This window comes from Macrotis lagotis, chromosome 4, assembly GCF_037893015.1.
Source record: "Macrotis lagotis isolate mMagLag1 chromosome 4, bilby.v1.9.chrom.fasta, whole genome shotgun sequence".
Classification (NCBI taxonomy): Eukaryota; Metazoa; Chordata; class Mammalia; order Peramelemorphia; family Peramelidae; genus Macrotis; species Macrotis lagotis.
This window is the reverse complement of record NC_133661.1, coordinates 100,589,637-100,613,623: the sequence shown is the minus strand read 5'-3', so window position 1 is coordinate 100,613,623 and position 23,987 is coordinate 100,589,637. Positions and strand designations below refer to the sequence as shown.

Below are 23,987 nucleotides of genomic sequence, written 5' to 3'. Positions count from 1 at the left end.
GATCTAGAATGCAGCTTGAAATGAAGCTGGAGTGCACTCTTTAGGTCTCCAGATGGAGTGAAAACAGAGGACCATAGCAAAGCTGAAGGTCAATTTTGCTGTATTTCCTTGTGAAAAATGGAAGTTAATGTTAACACAATTTGATGTACTTAAATACTAATTAAGGGCCCAGTTAGCAGGACTAGATTCACCTATATTATCTCTTCAGGTCCATTTGAAACTATGACTGAAAAGAATAAACTAAGACTTCAGCTGGGTCTAAAACAGGAGCTGACTCAAATAGACTCAAGGAAGTCAATTGTTAAATTTTCCTAATGCACTTATTTCTCAGAAATTGATAATAAAACAGGACTTGATTTATTGATTTGTTAATAACCTAGATTTAATGAAGGGATGGGAAAAATGTAAATAATGCAAATTTAATTTATAAGTACATCATATACCTACATCCTTCTTTTTTCTTTTTCAGAGTTAGTCATGAAATATTTATCATTTATCCTTGATCTAAATTCATAATCAATTTGGTCATCTTAATTAAATCAAGTCATTTTAAAAAATAACTGGACAATTTAGTTATAACCTAGAAGAGTATTATTGTTTAATTAAATGGTCACCCAAGGTGAAATATGGGAATGGGTTATATACAAAAAAGGTCTCTACTTCAAAATGTTCACTTCACACATGGGTTTCTTGAAAGACAAAGTTAAGGAACATTTCCTTAGAGACTAAGAATCAGTCCAAAAGAAAAACCCAGAATCCTAGAACAATTGAGAATGCAAACCTATGTGCTTTAAGGTGGCAGATAGTGAATCATTTTTTCTAACCTAGACTTTAATGGGAGGAAAATATCAAAAGATAGGAAAGGGAATGTATTTACTTGACAAATTGGCAAGTAAGTCAAAATAAGTCAACAAGTACTTACTATGTGGCAGACACTGTGCTAAGTCCTGGGGGAGGGGGGGGCGGGGGAGGATACAAAGAAAGGCAAAGACTGTCCCTGATCTCAAACAACTCACAGTGTAATGGAGGAGACAACATGCAAATAACAATGTTCAAACAAGATATACATAGGATAAATTGGAGATGTCAGAGGAAAGATACCAAGATTAAGGAAAACTGGGGAAAGCTTCTTATAGAAGGAAAGGACTTTATCTGGATAATTTAAGAATGGATAACATCTGAAACCCCCATGGGGACTAGAGGAATAGAGGCACAATAGCTGCATTCCAAAACATGGAGAGCATTGATTATGTTTTTTCCTACCACTATTACCCCCCTCCAGAATGAATATGATATCTTAGAATTAAATCATTTGTTCTTCTACATGAAAAGAATATACTTTTTTTCTTTCTTTAAATATGAAAGCATGATTTTTTTTCTGCATTGATTTAATATTTATTCTATTTAGGACCAAACAGAGCAATATGGAAAGTAGAAAGCCTGCTGTTATTGTTGAGGGAAAATAGTGAGTTTATTACGACAATGAAGCATGTTGACTATTTATCAAAGAAAAAAAATCAATCTAGATTAAAGAGAGCTACCATAAACTTGCATAGATCTTTCACTGTTTACTTAGATAGAAGAGTTTTAGAGGGTAGGTAGTTTCACACAAGTCAGTAAGTATTGCAGGTATTACTCAAAGCAAAGTCTTAAGCTCTCTAAAAACCACAGAGAGATCAAGGCAATGACACAGTCAATGACATCACCACTGTGATGGCTAAGAGGATGTCTCACTTTATATTCTGTCTGCTAAAGTCAGGAAGATATTGAAGAATGGCAAATTCTCCTCTCCCCAGTCATTGACAGATGGCAAACATGGAATCACAAGAGTATGAATAAAGAGCTGGGAATGCTTTAGTCAATCTTATCCAACCCCTGAGTTTACTCGTGATGTATAAAAGAGGGAAGGAATGATAGTCAACTAACATCTTTTAAGCCTTGTTATTGCTGGGCACTGTGCTAAGCACTATCAATTAATTGAATATCTTTCTTTTGTCAAGGTTAACCATCTGGATTTCTTAAAAAACTAAATGTCCTTTTGCTGTTATTAATATTATTTATGACTATTAGTAAATGTAAATGTTTTAAGTTCCACAGATGTATTTTTATTTCATGCCTGGGAACTAGATTTGGTTACAACTCTTGTGCAAATGTATGGAATTGAGTCTTGAAGGGTTTTTTTTAAGTCTAACATATAATTATTTTTCATAATAAGGACCTTTGGATTTGCTAATTGTTCTCCCCTGTTAACTTGACAATTCAATCTGAGCATTCATTAGGCACCAGGGAAGTGTTAGGCACATATAGAGTATATATAAAAATGAAGAGTCACTGCTATCAAGAAGATTCCCTTCTTCTGTTGGGGGAAAGAGGATTGGGAGGAAAGAATGATTACCTGTATACAACTAAATACAAAATAAATTCAGAGTAATTTAAGTGCTAACTGCAATTTTTTTATTAGGCAGTTGAGATTTCTGATTTCTTTGTTGTTATTATTTTTATTTAATCTGTTTCATTTTTGTCTTTCTGTCCCCAAAACCTAATAGAGTATATGATACATAGTAAGTCCTTAGTGAATTCTTTTTCTAAAAATTTTATTTATTTAAGGCAATGGGGTTAAATGACTTGCCCAAGGTCACACAGGTAATTATTGAGTGTCTGAAGTTGGATTTTGAACTCAGGTCTTCCTGACTCCAGGGTTGGTGCTCTATTCACTGTGCCACCTAGATGCTCCTGAATTCTTAATGATTTATTTTTTCATATTCTAATGTTGATTGTTGAAGTCCACTACTATGATTATATTTTTGTTTTATTATTCATATATTACTTTTTCTTTTTTGAATTTCATTGATAAATTGACACATATAAATTAAAAATTGCTATAAACATAATTTTGTTTAGTTTTTAGTTCTAACTTACATTCAGTTTGTCCCCTGGTCTGACTTGCTAAACACTAAATAAATATGTGATAAATATTGGGCACAGTAACAGCCAAATTCCTCCTTATCACACTTGTCTCTTTCAATTTTTTTCTTCTTTCAACTCTTCCCTTTTCTTTTTGCTTATTTTTAAATCAATAACCTCCAAGGGTGGGTGGGGATGGTTCAGAGGGAGCATCTTCTGAAGGAGGAGTAGTGGAAAGTCTTCAATCTGCCTGGATTTATTTTTCTTTTCTTTTGATTTTATCACTACCTGTTGGAAGACTAAGGTTCTTCAAAATGTAATACACTACAAGAGAAGTATCAAATGCTATGTGAGTTTAGAGGAGAATGAAATCATCCTCGGGTGGGATTAGGGAAAACTGAAAGGCATTTCAACTGATTCTTGAAAGATGAATAGGAGTTTGATAAGTAGGACCTGGTGGAAGTAGGTGGGGGAGAATGGGAGGACATTCCAAGGGGGAGAATAAACATGAACAAAAAGGAAGGTGTGAAAAGGGGTTTCATGGAAAAGTAAGGAATTCTGTTTGAGTACAACTAAGGATAAATAGAGGCAGTATGATCAATTCTGGAAGGACATTACAAGTTGGAGTGTGGATCTGTCTAAGCAAGAGGGGACCAGAATGGTGAGGATACTTGAGCTGATGAGTCAAGAATTTAGAAATACCAATGGAAGAAACTGAGGATGCTTAGCCTTGAGAAGAGACCATTTAGTGGGGAAAGGGGAGGGCTGTAGGGACAAGATAACTGTCACCAAGTATTTGAAATACTGTCACATGGAAGACTTGTTCTGTTATGCTGCAGTGGGAATAAAATTGGAGCAATTTGTTGAAATTGTAGAGGCAGATTTGGGCTTAATGTTGGGAAAGGTTCCTTAATTGTAAGAGCTATCCAAAAGTAGAATATGAGCTGCCCCAGGAGGTCCTGTGGCAGATTCGCAGAATACCAGAATCACTGAATATAAATGCTAGACCAAGAATTCCTTCTAAAATATCCTCAACATACTCTATAGGACAATCATGTCCAATGAAGGAAAGGAAGCCTACTTCCTCCTTAGACAGTCCATTTCATTTGGGGATAATTCCACTTAATAGGAAAGTTTTCTTTACATTGATCTCAATTCTGCCTCTCTACAACTTTCCATCAATTACTCTCAGCTTTCTATCACAGGAAATCTCCCGGTCTCAGTGACCTTTTATCAGAGATGCTATAGAAAGAATTTTTTGATTGGTGTGAGTTAAGAGGATCTCTGATATTCTTTTTTTTTGTTTTGCTTTTTGTTTTTTTTGCAAGGCAAATGGGGTTAAGTGATTTGCCCAAGGCCACACAGCTAGGTCATTATTAAGTGTCTGAGATCGGATTTGAACCCAGGTACTCCTGACTCCAGAGCAGGTGCTTTATCTGCTGCACCACCTATCTCTGATATTCTTTCAGTCTTTGACTATAAATGACATTGAATCTCCTCCAGTTGGGACTCTTGAGCTTTTATTCTTGGCAGGGGTGGGGGGCTCCCCTTTGCTCTGTGATTATCTGAAAATTCAGAGAAAACTGGGGAGCTGTTTCAGGTTGCTCAAAGAAATGAGCCCTGACAAGAAATGACTCCCACCCCACCCCCCGCCAAATTCTGAGTTTCCTTCCCCTATCCCCATTCTAAGAGCTAATTAAGAAAAAGGTCCTCTCACACCAGTCAGATTCTCATCCACACTCAGGCGCCCTAAACAGCTACTGTTTTCCAAGGCCCGTGTGTAGAATAAAAATAAAGGCCAGAGTGAGGAGAGAGGTATGTACCAGATTCAGAGAAGCAGGTTGCCTCAGGCAACAGAAGGAGTTTGAAGGTTGGATTTAGAACTCAGATGTGGGGAAGTCCCTGAGCTACGGAGGGTTTTGCAGTAGTCATAAAACCCTAGTGACCACTTAACATAGGGAGATAAGGTGTTTACATGAGTTGAAATGATGCCTTATATAAGAAGACAATTTAGCCCTCAAAGAGTTGGTACTTAAGTATTGGCTATTTTAAATAGCTCGCTCATAAAGAATGTAACTAAATAAAGCACATTGGGAAAGAGTTGTCCCTAAATATGAGCTACATTTTTGACTGATCAAAGACTCTTCAGAAAAAAAATAATTAAAAAATAAAATCCTTACATAATGAGATTTTAAAGAAAACTTTTAAAGCTGACAGGGTAGTCCTGGCAACACTTCAAAGTGTTCATAATCAATGTTTGTCAATAGCAGTTTTGCATCCTTTCATTTATCTTTCATGAATATAAAGCACGATGTTATTAGAGGCCCATCCATACCTTAATTCTGTTTGAGATTTGATGAATCAGGACCCCATTAATATTCAGGACAAATCAGAGGAGGCAAAGACGCCTTGCATGAACCCGTCCAGTATTGGTTGCCTTTCATCTCATTGTCTCTGCGATGAGTTAAACTATCTGGCCTTCACTGTAAACTTCAGGGACCATTTGGTAGTAGCAGATCCATATACAGACCAAGGAAATTCATCGGCTTCTATGCTAATTCTTCTTGGGCAAAAAGAGAACTTCTGTGACTCAGTCCAACCCATCAGGTCACATTTGTTTAATCAAGATAGTTGGTTCACAAAACATTAAACAGTATTTGTTGCCTAGTTAATAATTTGCATCCTATTCATTTGTTCCTGAATCCTTCAAGACTGACAGTGGATTTTCTTTCTTCCCCCAAAAGTATACATAGCAAAAGAGATCTTATTAACTTCTGAAAGACACTGTAGTAATGATGACCACCTGGGCTTCTGGGCTTCAAATTATTCCTCTAATGATCTTGGTGGGGCATGGAACCCTTGGGGTAAGTGTCTTTTCAAATAATTGTGGTCAGTGGACTAGAGAAAGTTATTAGTATAACAAATGCAGTGTTTCTAGTAATAAGACCAAGTATTACTTTTAATATTAATTAACATTTGAAACTGGGCATTTGAAATTTGATGTTGCTAAATTGAACATTATTTGATCTATTCTCGAGTTGACCATTTGACAACTGTTTGACTTCCAGCAAACCACTTGGCTTCTGTGGCCCTCAGTTTTCTTTTCTGTAAAATGAGAGGTTTGTACTAGATGTTCTCTATAGTTTCTTCCAACTCTATGATTTTATCATTAAATCAAAAATGGCTCAAAGTTACTGATAGCTGAGTAGCAAATCCACAGAAACTGGTTTTAAAAAAATTACTAAAATCTAATTTATCTTCTAAATTCTTGGATTCTGTAACAGGAGATCTCAGAAATCATCTAACCTAGCCCTTCTCCATTTTCTGAATTACATCAAATCACAAAGGAGTAGCAAAGCTGGGGTTCGCATAGAATTCTGATGGCTCCAGACTCAGTTGTCTTTCTACAACACAACAAGAGAAAGATCTCTTAACAAGGTTTCTCTTGGAAATACTATAGGATAAGTTCTAGGCTGAAGCCTTCAGATGTGGACAATTTGAGAAGAGTAGTTCTTTCTTCCCCCCCTCCAATCCAATTTACTCGACTAGAGTTTATCATGGTCATCAGGGTGAACTCAAGGTTATGTTTCAGTACCCAAGGAAGAAATTACAAAATTTAGAGTAGAAATGAGAATGTAGAATATTGGATTTAGAATCAGAAGACCTGAGTTCAAAATCTGATTCTGCCATTGCTGCTTATGTACTAGGTTGATATCTCTAGACTCTGTTTCCTTTACAAATGAAATGATTGGACTAGTTCAGGGTTAAATCATCCATGGCCCAAGGGCTAAATCTTGTTCTCTTTCTGCTTTTGAATGACCAAAGTTGAACATGGTTTTCCATTTTAAAATACAACAAAACTTTATTTTAAAAAATGGGGGAAACCACTCTTGGTTTGTGGATTCTACAAAGGCAGACAGCAGCTGGATTTGATCCATAGGCAGTTTGCCAAGTCTCTGGACTAGATGATGTCTGAGGTTCCTTCTAGCTCTAAAGTCTATGCAGCTACAAGTATTACATAAAATAATATATTATTATATATGCTATATATATTATGCTACGCTATCTCTACCAGGTGCTCTTTAATAGCATATGGCAAGAGATAGCTCTGCCATCTTAATATCCAAGAATTTAACTAATTTGGCCCCAGGGGACATCTGGAAACGAGCTTCCAGGTTAGGGAAATGGATTAGAATGGAAATTCAGTTTCCTATGGAGTTGTCCCCTATTAAAGAGCACTTGGGTGAAGAACATAAGCTCATACATAATTTTAAAGCTGGAAGGTGATCTTAGAGATAATCTACCACTACCCTTTCATTTTACAGAACAAGAAACTGAGATTCAAAGAACTTAAGTGCCATTGAAAATTGCTTAAAACTCTCAGCAAGAAGGCAGTTTCTCCACAAAATTCAGATAATTCCTTTTTGAGGGATGCAGGGGGAGGAATAAGAAAAGGGATGTAAGGAGGGTGATTTTAAAAACTCCAATAAAAATGTTTATATAGTGCTTTCTACTTTTCAGAACCTTTACTCATCCATTATCTCATTTGATGGGTGCAGTTATTTCTTCAGGAGCCAGATTGGAATCCAAGTTTTCCTGATTACAGCCTTGTTTTCTTTTAAAACAGCAACCCCCCCCAACACGCGTGTGCACACACACACACACACACACACACACACACCCCTTTTCCTGTGCCCTGTACTTTCAGACACCTCCACCAGCCAATAAGCTGCCTATGAGTCATTTCCCAAAGGGGTTTTCTTTTAAAATTATCTTTTGCACATATGTGGTCTTTGCAATTACAGATGATTATCAAGCAATCTAAATAGTTTGCAGGCTTGTTGATTGCCTATGGCTGAGACCCAGCTGAAATACCAAAAGTCTACAGAGAGAGGTAGGAGAAATTATTCTAGCAAGGCACATGAGGAACTGCCTGGGAAAGCTAGGGATGGGAAGAATCACATTCTAAAGTTTGCAGGAGAGAAGAGGAGGAGGAGGAGGAGGAGGAGGAGGAGGAGGAGGAGGAGGAGGAGGAGGAGGAGGAGGAGGCAGGAGCCCTTGTTTGAAGTTGCTACAAAGCTAATGGACTAGAAGAATCTCTTGCAAACCCTAGCGACTTTTTAGGGTTAATGATGAAATTATAAGTCAATAATGGATAAAAGAAAATATGAGAAAGTATCCTTCAGGCGATGAGCTTAGTCAGTTCCAAAGAGAGGCTTGTGGTCTTCAGAAGGGCCTCTTAGTCCATATGTGCACCAGACAGGTGGTAAAAGCACACAGATTTCATTCAACAGGCTGAAGGGAAAGAGAAAGTGGCCAATTATCCCTGAAGTCTGGGAGAGGGGAGGCCAGAAAGCCCGATTACAGGGGAAATATCCACCTGGCCTGTCTTTCTTGCCCCGGATGGATCAGATAATTATTGGACAAGTTGCATCCTGTTCATTGTATCCACCTGCTCTGCATGCAGGGAGCAGGTTTCGGATGTCTGCACATCAGGATGTGATTCCTTCCTGCCCAAATTGCCCCCTGAGAGCACAATTCCATTGCTAGTTCAAACTGTGGTGGGTAAAAGTGTCCAACTGCGCCAAAAGATCATAATAGTGATTGACATTTATGTATTATTTTCAAATTTGCAAAATGCTTGATCTGTGCTATGGTAGTTTGTGTGATGTAGTCAACAGAATACTAGCCTTAGAGTCAGCAAGACCTGGGTTGTTAATCCCATCTCAGACACTTCCTCATCTGTAAAATGAAGGGACTGGATTTGACTTCTAAGGTCAAATCTAAATTTGAACTTAATGGCCCTGAGAGATAGGGTCATAGATATTGCTAACCCCATTTTACAGATGAGAAAACAGAGACTCATAGAGGTTACTTGCCCATGGTCACAGAGATTGAAGTGTCAGAGATAGAATTTGAACCCAATTTTATTTTGTTTTTAGCTTCTTAGATCAGGATTTTATATATTGAATTACATTCCCTTTTATAGATAAGGAGTCATAAAGTTCAGTGTGGGTTTATTTGCTGGGAAGCATTGAATTAACAAAAGGAAACAATTTGGTGTAGGAGAAATAGTCTTGGGCTTAGACACAGTTTATGTCAATCAGTAACCATGTGTCCATAGGCAAGTCACTATAACACAAATGATTTGTTATTAGAATTAAATGAAATAACATGTGAACTTATGCTTCTATGTATATATAATCTCATGTATATAAAATTCTATATGAATGTAAGGGGTTAGTGTTATAATTGGTTGTGGCAAGGGCACTATTTCAGTTTAAATCAAGTTCAACAACAATAAATCCCAATATAACCAAAAATCTCTATATAACAGCAACAACAAAATAGCCATTAAGAATACAGTGTTGGGGTGGCTGGGTAGCACAGTGGATAGAGCACTGGCCCTGGAATAAGGAGTACCTGTTCAAATCCGGCCTCAGATACTTAATAATTGCCTAGCTGTGTGGCCTTGGGCAAGCTACTTAACCCCATTTGCCTTGCAAAAACCTAAAAAAAAAAAAAAAGAGTACAGTGTCTATTGTGTCTAACATCTGTCCATGTTTTTGTCTTTGACTCTTAGCCACATTAGGATAAATACCTTTCCATCTCAAAAGAGAGAATCAGAAGATCTGGAATAATATTTTTATAACTCCTTCTTACATGTCAACAATGAAAAAATGTCCTCTCAAGGAATTATAACAAATATATTCATATACATATTTATATATGTATATATATATATAATTATAACAAATTTGTAATATTTAAATTCATCAAACATTTAGGGCTAGGAGAGAACTTGGAGAGCAGGAATTCTTAACTTAAGGTCTGTGAGCTAGTTTATTTGTTATGTTTTTAGTATTTTGAGAACTGTAATTTGGTTTAAATGATTTTTTTTGTTTTACATATTCTCTTTTAAGCACATAAAAAATTATTCTGAGAAAGTTCAATAGATTTCACAACTAGATTTCACTAGGTTAGGAATCTTTGATCTAGACAAGATCATCTGGTCCAACCCCTTATCTCATTTTATAGAAGAGGAAACTGAAAGTCAGAGATGATGTTATATCATTTGATGAATTTGTAACATTAGGACTAGTGGGAAAGTTCCCTTACTCCTGTCTTACTAATGTTTTTATTAGATTTTTTCAACTCACGATACCAATGGTGTCTCTGATCTCTTAGCTTCTAAAATTCTCAAATTCTAAAATCTCAGATTTGGAAAGGACCACAGAAATCAACTCCAATCCCTCTATACCATACCTGAAAAGTGTCCCTCAGATAAAGAGGTCCATACTGAATCCTTAGAGAAATCATCACATAAACATGTTGAGAAATATTTACATTGAGAATAATCAAATGTGCTCATACATGTATTTATCCATGTGATTATATGTGTTATGTTGAGCTACCTTTTCTGTTGAGTTCTTGAGGCACTCAGATGGTTTTTAATGGTTCCAAGAATTTTCATGGCACCACAGAATTTGGATTTATTTATATACATAAATCCACATCAGCCACAAGATAGCAAGAAGACCTCTGAAAGAAAAAATGTATTTGTTGTCATCCTAGAAGACGACCTACCCTTGTAGGAGATAGTGAGTGAGACATAGTGGAAAGAGGGTGAGACTTGAAGTCAGAAGAACTGAGTTTGAAGCTAAGCACTGGCACTTCTGTGTCCTCTCTGGACCTCCATTATCTCATCTATAAAATGAAAAGATTAACCTGGAAGAGCTGTACAGCTCCTCATAGAGCTCCATCTATGAGTCAATTTCAGGACCTGTTTCTGGCTTTTGTCAGGAATTTCAGTCCATGATTAATTCTTTACTCTAATTCAGATGAAAAGCCTTATGATAGGATGAAAGTCTGAATTTTATTGAAACCTCTTAGGATTATTTTCTAACTGACCCTAAATGGTGAATCAATTCATTTACTTTGGCAATGTAAGCCAAAAGTTATGGAAATGGGGTTGTAGAAAATTGTGTGTGTGTGTGTGTGTGTGTGTGTGTGTGTGTGTGTGTGTGTGTGTGTGTTAGTATGCCTCAGCCCAGATATGTATTTATATTTAAAATTCATTAGGGTGTCTAAAATGCAAAAGCAATTCTGCTGTCACAGGGAAACAGCATGACAGAATATTCAGCAGCCGGGTTTTTTAATAAAACATGTTTTTCTTCATAATTAATATAACAAGGTTTCCTGGCTTAGGACTTGGCAAGAATCCCAGGGAAAAAAGAGGAGGGGGACAGGAGAAGGGGTCATGGTGGAGGATAGTGAAAGGTGATGTGCCGTGATCATCACTGGACCAACAAGTCCCCAAAATATATTTGGTTGCTGAACTAGTTCTCAGTCACAACTCATTGAACTGTTTGCTCAGCCTTCCAAAAAGAGAAATCAGGTTGCACAGAAGAACATTCCTCTAGGTAGAGGCTTTGTTGACATTCCAAAAACTAGCACTGAGGGCAACTGGCAGGCCCAAGACAAAGAACAAAGTACATTCACTTTGGCATAACAAAAAGAAACCAAAAACAATAAAAACAAACAAAAACCTTCTAGTGACTCTGACTCTTTTGGGGCTTAGAGTTAGACTTAGCCCAGATTACTTTTCCTGAAAACAATTGACTGTATCTTTGCAATATCAAAACAAAGACTGACTATATGACTTTGGGGAAATCACTTGTCCTCCATGGGCCTCTTATGAAAATTAATGGGTTAGTTCTTTCCAGTTCTGATATTCTGTGGCTAAACCAGTTGAGACAAACAGCTATCAATTAGTCTTTTTTTTTAAACAAATAGGTTGCTAGACTGAAGTAATTACTTATTTGATTGAATTAATGAACTGTTTGTCCAAATCAACCAATCCAAAAAGATCAATCTAAGAACCCTACATAGATACTACTAGTTGTTGCTGAGTTGTTCAATTGGTTATTATAAGTTGCTTTGACTAAGAGGATGGTTTATCTCCCCAATTTGCACTTCATTGAATGAATGACCTTTGAATCTACCCCTAAGAAATTGCTGAATGCAAGGATTTGAATTAAAAATCTGTACACACACAAATCTTAATAATATAAGGACCTGGATAAGGATGAGATGGAATGTGTATGGGATCCCTAATTTTTTAGTATGTTTTATTATTATTGATCAGTTGCAAAAATAATTCACATTTTTTATAGCACTTAACAATTTTTCAAAACCCTTTTACATTATCTCATTCATCTCTAGCAAGGTAGGGGGGCATATTTTTATTACCCTCCTGGCTAGATAAGGAAAAAGAGAAACAAAGTTAAGTGATTTGTCTAAGGTCATACCACTGGTTAGTGAAATATTAGAAAATGTTATACTTGGAACAAAGGAGACCTGGTTTCAAATCGTGCCTCTGATACTTATTAGGAATGTCAGTCATTTCAGTTCTCTTGGCTCTAGTTCCTTCATCTGTAAAATGGAAAATGCCAATGATTCCAGCAGTATTTATCTCAAAGGATTAGTGTGACTATCAAAAGAGATAATGTACATAAAGTGAAAATTTCTAAGTATTACCTAATTATCAACTTTTTATTGTTAAAGAGCTAGTTGAGAGGTTAGTTGGGCATCCAGATGGCACAGTCGATAGAGGATCAGACCTGGAGTCAGAAAGATTCATCTTCTGGATTTCAAATCCAGCCTGGGACACTTACTAGTTATGTGATCCTGGGCAAGTCTCTTAGTTCTGTTTCTTGATCTGTAAAATGAGCTGGAGAAGGAAATGGCAAACCATCTAGGATCTTTGCCAAGAAAATCCCAAATGGAGTCACAAAGAGTCAAAAAACAATTGAAATTACTCAATAGAAAAAGCTGAGCAAGGACTTTCTAGGTTTGAATCAAATCTCAGACTTATGAGCTGGATGACCTTAGGAAAGTCACTTAATCTCTCTCAGTTTGAGTTATTTCCTCCGTAAAATAAGGATAATAATATCTATGGCACCTGCCCCCACAGGATTGTTGTAAGCTTTAAAAGAGACAAAGTATGTAAAACATGACATAAATGCTAGTTAGTAGTGACATGGCAGGGGGAGAGGGCTCCCTAAGACCAGTGATTTTATCAATATTATGAAAGTTCCTTCTACTGACCTAATAACTCATAGTCATAGAGATCTGCCTGGGGCACTGGGAAGTTAAGTAGCTTGCCCATTCATGATACAGCTAATAAGTTTCAAACTTAGGAACTGAATCAAGGTCTTTTGGACTCCAAGATGGCTTCTCATTAGGGGTTTAACCAGGACAAAACCTCTTGTTCAGTGCTCTGTGAGGAGTTTAAAGTCCTTTGAGGATAACTTGCAGCTATTTTTCAGGTAGAGAACTGTGTTACAGATGGATAAACTAAGTAAGATTTGTAAACCTGTTCCCAAGTCATAAAGCAAAACAGCTATATCATGGAGATGGGCATTGAACTCATCTCAGGTCAGTGCTTCTTGAATTAAGCAAAAGCATGTCTCTCCTTTTTAGAATAGTAGCACAATTCCCATTTCTAATTCACCTTTCAAGGGCAGAGTAATTGCATTGGCTGTCAAATCAATGAAACCATAGTTCTAATCCTGTTGAATGGGAGTTTAATTTGTATAAGTGTTTCATATCAGTACCATATGCATTTACTATGGTAGGGAATGTACCCTAGTGAGTTGCAAAATTAAGATGCTTCTAGATAGCTTTGTCTATATATTATGAATTCCATAGGGTTAGAGTGGTACAGAGAAGAGAAATATGAACAGGAATAAGGAGGACCATAAATAGTGCTACTCTTTACTCTGTGACTTTGAGAAAGTCACCTAAGCTCCCTTGGCGTCAGCTCCCTCATCTGTAAAATGAGATTAAACCAGATGATCTCTGAATTCATTTCCAAATCTAAATCCTATCAACATAGTCCTGACTCGGCAACAAATTTATTGTGTAGCTCTTTAAACTACTCTTCCTCTCTGGATCTCAAGTTCCCCATCTATTAAATGAGGGGGTTGGACTAGATAATCACCAGGACCTTTTCAGTTCTGATAATCCATAGTACAGATAAAAAATTTTGATGATCCCTATAATTAGTCAATGAGACTTTATTAAGGGCTTACTAGGTGCTAGGTAGTTTGCTAATCACAAGGAAAACCAGGGGGCCCCAAACTCCTAATTCACTAAACCTTGCTGCAGTAAGACTTTGGGGTGTCTTATACAAAACAAAAGCAAAAATAGTCCCTGCTCTGGAGAAGTTTATAATTGAATGAGTGAAAATAAGCTACTGCATAAAAGACAACTAATAATAGATAGAAAGTAGCCTTAGGCGGGAAGGTGCTGGTAGCTAGGGGGACGACAGGTTTTCTGCAGGAGGTGACATTTCAACTGACTCTTAGAAGGCAGGAATTCTCAGAAGTTAGGACAGATTATTCTAGGCATGAGGAAATGGATAGGCCAATATAACTAGAAATATAGAAAAGGCTGTAAAGAGCTTTGAATGGTAGAGGAGCTTGTATTTGCTTCTAGAGGTGATAGGAAGTTTCTTGACCTGCATTTTGAAAATCATTTTGGTACCTAGTGTATGATGCATTAGAATGAGCGGGAGATTTAAGGAAGTGAGTCTGATTAAAGACCATTGCAATAGCCCACAAGAGAAATGATAATTATCTGAAAAGGGGGTAGTAGCTTGTGAATGAAGAGAAGGGAATGAATTTGAGATATATAATGGAGAAAGAAATTACAACGATTGGTAACTGTGTGGTAAGCAAAAGAGGAATTGAGGATGAAAGCATGGTTGCAAACTTGAGTCATTTGAAGGATGATCATACCCTTATTGGTAACAGAGAAATCCACAAGAAGGGTGAATTTAGTTGGAAAGATAAGTTCTGTTTTGGACATATTGAGTTTGGGATACCTCCGAAGAATATACTTCAATCTGTCTAATAGGGACTTGATGCAAGACTGAAACTTAGTAAAGAGATTCGGACTAGAGATAAATATATAGATATAGATAGATAGATAGATAGATAGATAGATAGATAGATAGATAGATAGATAGATAGCTATGTTGAGAGAGAGAGAGAGAGAGAGAGAGAGAGAGAGAGAGAGAGAGAGAGCTGGCAGTCATTTGAATAGAGATAGGAATTAAACTCAGGAAAGTTGATGAGCTCACCAGGTGAGAAAGCATAAGGAGAAAAGGACATAGAAAAGCCTTGGGCCACAGTTAATGGGTGTAGTATAATTAAGATCTATCAAAGAAGAGAGAGAAGGAATGATCATAAAAGTAGGAGAAAAACCAATAAAAAGCAAAGGTCACCAAAACCTAGAGAGGTGCAAATATCCAAAAAAGGGTATTCAAGAGTGTGGAGTGCTGCAGAGAAGTTAAGAGAAATGAGAATTAAAGAAAATTCATTAAATTTCAAATAAAGAGATCACTGATGCAGTTTCCATTGAGTGCTAAGGTAGGGAGCCAGATTGCTAAAGATTTAGAAGAATTGAGAAGAGAGGAAATGGAGGCACCATATATAGAGAAGGTTTTTTATCCCTTTCTTTTAAAAAATTTTTAAAAATTATGTGTTTAGTATTTTATTTTCTCCCAATTACAGATAAAAACAATTTTAACATGTACTTTTAAAACTTTGAATTTAAAATTCTCTCCCTTCCTCCCTTTTCACCTTTCTCCCTTAATTGAGAAGGCCAGCAATTTGACATAGATTATACACGTCTAGTCATGAAAAATGTTTTAGTGACGTTAAAGAAAACAAACTTGAGAAAAATAGAGAAAGTAAAAAGAAGTGTTCTTCAGTCTGTATTCTGATACCATCAGTTCTTTCTCTGGGGATAAAGAGTATTTTTCACCATAAGTCATTCAAAGTTGTATCACTGAAAGTAGTTGTCATTCGCAGCTGATCATCTTACAATATTATTGTCACTTTGTATCAATTTTTGTAAGTCTTTCTAGGCTTTTCTGAGAGTATCCTGCTCATCATTTCTTATAGTACTATAATATATCACAATTACATACTATAATTTGTTCAGTCATTCCCAAATTGATGGTCTCCCCCCCAATTTCTAATACTTTGCCACTAGAAAAGTTCTGTTATAAATATTTTGTGCATATATATCCTCTTCCTTTCTGCTTTTTGTTTCTTTTTGATACAGACCTAGTAGAGTATTTCCAGGTCAAAGGGTACATGCATTGTTTAATAGCATACTTTGGGCATACTTCCAAATTGTTTTCAGTATGGTTAAATCAGCTTAAAGAGCTTTTTCAAGGCATTTTACTAAGAAGTGGAGAAAAGGTATAGAATAAGTTGACATGATAAAAAAGCTAGTGATAAAATCTAGTGAGGTTTTTTTATTTTGGTTTTTCTTCTTTTGGGCAGAGGAAGAATTAAATGTGTTTAGAGACATCAGGAGAGAAAGTAGGAGACAGAGAGTGTAATTGAAAATTAGAATGTGGATGAGGGTGGGGACAATTTTCTGAAGAAACATTGTAGGATATTAGATTAGGGTAAGTAGGAAGGGGTGGTCTTGGCAAACAGATAGTCCTCCTTATCACTAGAAACTAGAGGATAATAAAAAGAGATGCGAGATGAGAAGAGAAGAATGGTGAATGGTCTAAATTTGGGTTGTAAACTGACAATATGTTAAACTGGGAGATTGAGGGAAGAGAATGTTATAGGAGGTTTGAAGAGAGAAATGAACCTTTGGGACAGCTTCTGTGATAAAAAGGTTAGAAATCATTAAGGGGGAGTAAGATTGCTTTGGTACAGTGAGGACCCAGTTGAGATTACTGGCATAAATTTGTAGTCATCTTAGTATGAAAGGTTTTGTGATTTCCTCCAGCATCATGGGTGTAGGAGTGAAGGAGGGAGACAATTGGAATAATCCAAGGTTAGGGTTTGGTAAGTAATAATCAGCAATAAGACAAGAAAATAAAAAAAAATTCAAGACCATTGTTGAACTGATTCACCTGGTGGTTGAATCTGGGAACCGAGAAGACTTTTGTCACCACAGGGGGAATGGAGAACTGTAGGCCTGAAAGTCACAGTTGGGACAAAGAACATATTTAGGAAGAGTAAAGAAGAGAGAATATTGGGAAGATTACCGCCAAATAGAAATCCAGCATTACTGAACAGAGAAGTAGACCTTTTATGGGTAGGACCGTCCCTGTGTATAGCTAAGGTTGAAGGGAAAAGCAAGTCATAGATACATTGTAAGGGAGAATGACTTCATGGAGCTATATATAAGCTTTTAAGTTCAATGGCAATACCTTATTGCCAATACTAAATATAGGGATTTTGACATCCTGTAGGACTTGTTGGTAATAGGAACAATGAGTATAAATACAATCCAGAACATTTTCCCTAAAATTTTACCACACTCATTATTCTGCAAGACTTGTGATGGTCATGTTATCAGTCTACTTTCATTAGAGTAGCTCCAAGTCATCGGGTTGTTTTTTTCCAAGAGTGGGGATTCACACTACGCCATTTGAATGCTAGGTCTACTACATTCACTTCTGAGTCATCTAGACGAAGTTAGAGGACAATTTGTAGCCATTTTCTCTAGCTTTTATAAGAATTGAACCAATAACTTTGACTCCATTAGCATTACTGTAATCTGTTAAATTAACCAGCCCAGGCATCAATTGGACACCTTCATGAAGTTGGGATTGTTTAAAGTTAAAGATAAAATGTCAGCAATTCATTGAGGTCTATGTGTCACCTGGGTGAGGTGGCAGTCATATAAAGTTATTGGAGTCATAGGATATATGAAAAGAAGCATAGTGTAAACTGATGACTCTTACTGCCCCTGTTCTAGCAATGAGGTTTGAGTATAGGAACTAGGGACATTTAACTTGGATCAAAATGAAGTGTGTGTGTTTTTGTTGGTGGGGGGGGCGAATAAAAACTGATTTCAAGTGCTTAAAGGGGATCTCATGAAGAAGAAATTAGGCAGATTAGGGGAAATGATATACCTAAACTTCTTTTTTATTTTCTTTGCTTAATCTTCACCCATGATACAAAGGAAAGAATGCTGAATTTGGAGTCAAAGGCTCTATATTCAAAACCTGTCGCTTCCACAAATTACCTGAATAATCTTGAGCAAGATACTAGACCTCTAGGACTCAGTTTCCTCAACTGTAAAATGAAGAGATTGGAATAGATGATCTCAAAGACCCCTTCCAACTTTCAGACTATGATGCTTTGGACCATGTTTTAGCCACTGAATCTATGGGAGTATCCTAAGGCCTTTGTTCTGAGTCTTCTCTCCTTTCTCTATTGGTTAGAGTTAATCTATCTATGTCCATGACTCCCAAGTCAGTAACTCTAGTCATCATCTCTCCCTGGTCTCATCTCTCACAATCAGTTACCTGTTCAACATTTCTACCTGGAATTCAATTCAATTCAATGTGCCTAAAATGAAATCTTTCTCTCTGGACCTGGCCTTTCTCCATTAAGTAAACCACCATCCAGGCAGCCCTAGCTATTCTTCAGATTCAAAATTCTATCTCTAGACTCTACATATTTGCATAAGTTATTTTCCATGCCTGATAATATATTATCTTCTCTCTACTTCTTCAAATCCTTCTCTTTAATCATCAACTAATTAAAATAACACAATCTAGGACAAGAAACCTTTTCTAATCTCTCTCCTTTGTTATACTCTTTTCAATCTCAGTTAACTTTGTATTTACTCATGCATTTACATGTATATATCCAGTGAATGTAATATCTGAAAGTCACAAGGCTTTTTTTCAAAGCTGTATGCTCAGTACCTGTGAGGTATTCAAGGAGGGCTTGTGTGAGGGTTTGCCTCTTCAGGGTTACTTATACTCCTTTGGTGTCTACCTGCCACCCAGCTCTCACCTGTGGCTTCAAGAAACTGTAGAATTAAAAGTGTCCACATTCTGGTATATTTTCTTGGGAGACAGGCTAAACTAGGTTGAGAGACACAAGTATAGAGAACACTCCCCAGGTTTTCACAAGGACTATTGATGCCTGACCTGTGGTAGAGCATTCTGATCTCATATTGGTCTGTTCAACCAATCAGTCAATCACACTGAAATTTGTCTATAACATATTGATATCATTTTGGTTTTCTTCAATTAAGAAGGACAAGAACCACCACCAGGCTGAGAATAGCCAAGAAGTCTCAAACTCATTGAGTTGAGGGATGTCTACTCTAAGCACATGAAGACCTTTCCCCAGGAGAATTTGAGAACAATTTGCTCCAAGAGTCACAAAGGCGTCTGAAGCAGACCTTGTGGAAAGTTTAGAGTTTGGTCAGACACTGAGGATGCCAAGGTCATCCGCTGTACCCCAGGCCACACTCAGTCTTCTAGACTTTTGACCTTCTAGCCTGGACTTTAATGACTCAGGGTGAGAGAGCAAGGCTAACAACTTTGTGTCACTCTGCCTCATTTAAATTAAATTCACAAGCAAGTCAAGACATCACCCAGGGATGTCATTGATCATCTTCAAAGATGAAGGAAAAACAGCAACTCAATCCCTAATACAAAACAAATACTTCATAACTATGCATTGATTTGAATCAAAAATGATCTTTTTTACTCAGCTTAGTCGATGCCATGCCATTTTCTCTAATGGAAATTTCTTTTATAGGATCACAATATCCTAACATTGGACTATTTTGCAGCTGAGAAAACTGAGGAAAAACTGGGAAGATACTTGCTATAGGTCATATCTCTTACTCCTTTTCTTCTTTCTATAGGCCACACTTTCTGGAATTATAGAACTCACTTTGTCATCCAATCTAAGGCGGAAGAAGCATAGACTTGAAGTCAGAAAAACAGATCAAATTTTGCTGCTACATCTATTTAGTAACTAGTGAATTCTAAGAACCTGTTTTGCACCTCTAGCTTTGGTTTCTCTCTCAATCAATTGAGAATATTTTGTCTTATACTATCTTCCTCAAATCAGGGCCAGATCACAGAACTGATATGAAAATGATTTGTCTCCAAAAAGCTCTGCAAAAAATGTCACAACATTATTGGTCCAGTACTGTGATTTCATGAAAGTAGGGAATGCATGGTGGAGCTTGTCAAACTCTACAACTTGTAATGTTTGGGAGTTGACTGAGGACAATGAGAAAATATGCATGTGTTGGAGGTAGAGTCTGAACCCAGGTCTTCCTAACTTCAAAGCTGTCCTTTTCTCCTGGCAATGCTAGATTGTTTCCCATAGCTAATTATTAGGCAGCTGATGGTGTAGTGGCTAGAAAGCTGGATCTGAAGTTGGAAAAACCCAAGTTCAAATTTAGTTTTCTCCTCCAATGTCAGCCTCTGATATTTATGACATATCACCCTGGGCATTTTTAAACTGCTGCCTGCCTCAGTTTTCCCTACTGTAAAAGGACGGTATAAATAGCAACTACTTTTGCAGGGTTGTTATGAAGTACAATACCTGATCCTAGTGAGTATTTAATAAAGGCTTATTTCCTTCCTTCATTAATGGGATGGTGATAGAGGGGATAAGCAGTTCTATCTCTAAATTGAGAAAAATAGAACTAAAATAGGTGAAGAGGAGTTTGTCTAGACCATACCAAGCCTCCAGCAGCACACCAGAAATTCTAGTTAACCAGTTCAATAACCACATGAACATAGGGTAAGAATTGCTCATATTTCAATAACATTTTCCATATAATAATTGCTAACATTTATCTGCCTGACTTCATTTGATTCTCCCAGTTGTCCTTAGCACCCCCATTTTACAGAGGAGGAAACTGAGCCCCAGATCACCCCGGGTGGTCACACGGTGGCATGAATGGGGCTCAAACCCAGGGCTTCTGCCCTCGGCTATGATGCTCAAACACCTGGCAACCCTGTTTGCACTGGCCGGCTCCAGGTCTCCTGCTGTTGGCTCACAGAGAGGGGTGCTCAGCAGGCCTGTCAAAAGTTATCCAGAGGCTGAGCTCTGCTCCTTTCTCTGTTTCCCTTCATGAGTTGGAGGATGAAAAGTACAGAGTGATCCATCTGCCTTCTCCCTGAAAGTCCTTGAAATGCAACCCTGGATGCACCGACGGGATTCAGCAATTTCAGTTTCCTTGAGAACAGCAGGCACCGATGTCTGGCTGCAGAGGGAATAATGGGAGGTGAAGCCAAGCCCGGAGTCTGCAGGCTCCCCTTTTGTTTGAATTTAGCTTCAGGCACCAGAGTCTGCTTTCCTGGGAAAGACAAGTCTGCCCCCTGCTGCCCTTGGGAAAGATAGCATCCGGGCCAGCATGGCCAAGGAAGCTGGCCAACCCAGGCGGAGGAGGTGGACAGCAGGGGTGGAAGGGCCTAGACTCATAGTCAGGAGGTCTGGATTCAAGTCTTGGCTGCTTCCCTCTGGGCTTCAGTATCCTCATTTGTCAAATGAGGATGCTGGACTGCAGGGTCCTTTAAATGCTATCCAAGGTTTAAATTCTAAGGATGGAATGGGAGCTTGTTGCTCTCAAGTTCCAGGATTTACAAAATGTTAGAGTCACTCAGAAGGACTGACCAGACCAAAATGGTTAAGCTGATAAAGCCTATCGAGGCCAAATAACCTTGCCCTGACAAGTATTCAGTGATCTCAGGTTGCTAGAGGATTCCTGGGCACAACAGATAGATAGGCTGTTGGACTTATAGTAGGAATATTTGCATTTGTCATCATCAGTGATGATGCTGATGCTGATGGTGGTGGTGGTGAAGATGATGATGATGATGATGATGATGAAGATAGTGGTAGTGATGAGGATAAAGGATGATGATGATGATAAATCTAACTTCAGATCCTTGCTAGTTATGTGACCCTGGGCAAGTGATTTAACTTGCCTTCCTCAGTTTCTTCATCCCTAAATAGAAAAAATAAGAGCACTTACATCCCAAGTTATGGGGATAAAATTACCTAATATTTGTAAGGTGCTTTGTGAACCTTAAAGTATAACATAAATGCTAGCTATTCATTATTATTATTATTATTATTAATTATTATTATTATTATTTATTCTCCAAGACCTAGAAAAGAAATTAAACTTTTCTGACCCCTCTTTCCCTCTTTCCCTCTCCTTACCCAGTTTGCAATGAGCTCCTTGAGATCACAGACTATTTCTCTGCTGTGTTTATATCTCCAGCTCCTATCATAATGTCTGGCATGTGGTAGAACTTAAGAAATTTTTGTTGATTGACTGATTGATTAAAGAATACCTAGTTCCACCACTCATTCTCATTACCACTTACCTGTTGGTTAGTTGGTTGGTTCTTCTCCTTCATTATCAAAGAAGACCAAAATGATTTCACTGTATTAGAGACAGATTACAGTGTGTCTGACTGTGGCTGATCAGACCAATATGAGCTCAGAATGCTCTATCACATGTAAGCTCCTAGGCTGGTTACTCTAAAATTATGTATCTCATGTTTCTTTTTTTTTTTTAAGGTTTTTTGCAAGGCAAATGGGGTTAAGTGGCTTGCCCAAGGCCACACAGATAGGTAATTATTAAGTGTCTGAGATCACATTTGAACCCAGGTACTCCTGACTCCAAGGCCGGTGCTTTATCCACTACGCCACCTAGCCGCCCCTCATGTTTCCTTTGAGTCACTTCCATTCTGCCTTGCTCTTACAACACAGCACTGTCTCTAATGGGGCACTCCAAGCTGGGCGGTCCTGTGCCAGTATCTCCCATGCTGCACAATCAATCCCAAAGTTCTTGAGAGACCTTTAGAGTGTCCCTCTACTCTAAACTGAATGGCACTAGATGTCTCTGAATTATTAGAGCAGTTGCCCCAATGCATCAATCCTTGCTAACTTATTATCTGGTTAATGTGCCACCCCTCTCTTGGTCAACATAGAGGATCAGAGCATCTTAGGCTTGGAGGGCACCTCTAAGAGATTCAAATCTCAAGAAGGCTCTTGAAGAGGAGCATGAATAGTGAGGAATTTCATGGGGAGGGCAGGAGGTTTGGGGTCAGAAGATCTAGGACAGAGAGCACTCCAATTAGTCCCAATTCTAGTGATCTAGAGAAAGTTATCATGAGAAAGACCAGAGTGAAGATCATCAGAACCTGAGACAATCCTGAATCCAGAGCAATCTGGCAAGGATCCAGCAGTGTGCTCAAGGAAGAAGTGAGAACAGAGTCAGGGGAGGCTGACGGCCAGCAAGCTGTAGGAGGAAGTCTAGATAAGCATGGCATGGTAAGACAAGGGCTCCTCCTGTCTAGGAGAGCAGGGGATCAGAGTCAAGTAGTATCACAGTCCTACAGGAATTGGTGCAAGGCAAAGACTTACTATAGAATTTAGGTCATTAGGACCACAGCAGAAGATAGGATTTTGACTCTAAAGATCAGAGTGAACCAGCAGTCAAATTGGTTTGGTACTGAGCCTTTGAACTGTTGAACCTAAAGATTTTTCTCTCCTGCCAAGGGCTGAGTTGGTCCCAGGCTCAGGGACAGGCTAAGTTTGCATTTGAGGAGGAAATGAGCTAACAGAAATGATGAAAAAGGAGCCAGTCTAGTCATGGTACTACCTATATAAAAGGTCAGGTGTTATTCTAGGCTATTGACTCTGGCCTTTTCATCTTGTTCCCCATTCAAACCCAAGTATGATATTACTTTACTTTGGATTGAAACATGCCTGCACTGGATGGAACAGACAGTTCTCGACTGGGTTTAGCCTGAGGAAGAGTGAAGAGGCTGATGCCTGCAAAGATCTTTTAACTATCACATTTTAGCTCCTGTTTGGTGATTCACAGAAGTTTCTTTCGCCTCCTCCTTCCATTTATCTGAACTCATTCCAGATTTGTGTGTGTCACAGAAATATAACATATGTATATACATATATATATATGTATATATATATATATATATATCTTCTTGTTGTTCCCATTCAAAAAACATTTATTAAGGATTTATTGTGGGGAAGACACTATGGAATACCCAAAGGATACAAAAGTGAAATTAGATATGGCCCTTGTCTTCAAGGAGCTAATAGTCAGATAAGATGAGACAAAGCAATAGAGATTTTCCACCAAAGGTTAAATCTCCTTTATTTGAGACAGTATAAGTCTTGAGGAGTTGCCTAAAGTAATACAAGTTAAAGTAATTGGCACAACATGCCGTCTCT

General features: G+C 37.8%; 1 protein-coding gene and 1 long non-coding RNA gene across 3 annotated transcripts in view; one reads left to right on the top strand and one right to left on the bottom strand.

Moving 5' to 3' along the window:
• LOC141519976 (uncharacterized) overlaps positions 1-5,476 on the bottom strand; it is a 30,037-nt gene extending 24,561 nt beyond the window's left edge. The window contains exon 1 of the long non-coding RNA XR_012477492.1: positions 5,240-5,476. This is a non-coding gene — a long non-coding RNA (uncharacterized LOC141519976). The remainder of the gene's footprint in view (positions 1-5,239) is intronic.
• A 131-nt stretch (positions 5,477-5,607) lies between these two features.
• HABP2 (hyaluronan binding protein 2) overlaps positions 5,608-23,987 on the top strand; it is a 54,374-nt gene continuing 35,994 nt past the window's right edge. For both annotated transcript variants that reach the window (XM_074233653.1, XM_074233652.1), the window contains exon 1: positions 5,608-5,768. In XM_074233653.1, coding sequence (XP_074089754.1) covers positions 5,697-5,768 — 72 coding nt within the window. In that variant the 5' untranslated portion in view covers positions 5,608-5,696. The remainder of the gene's footprint in view (positions 5,769-23,987) is intronic.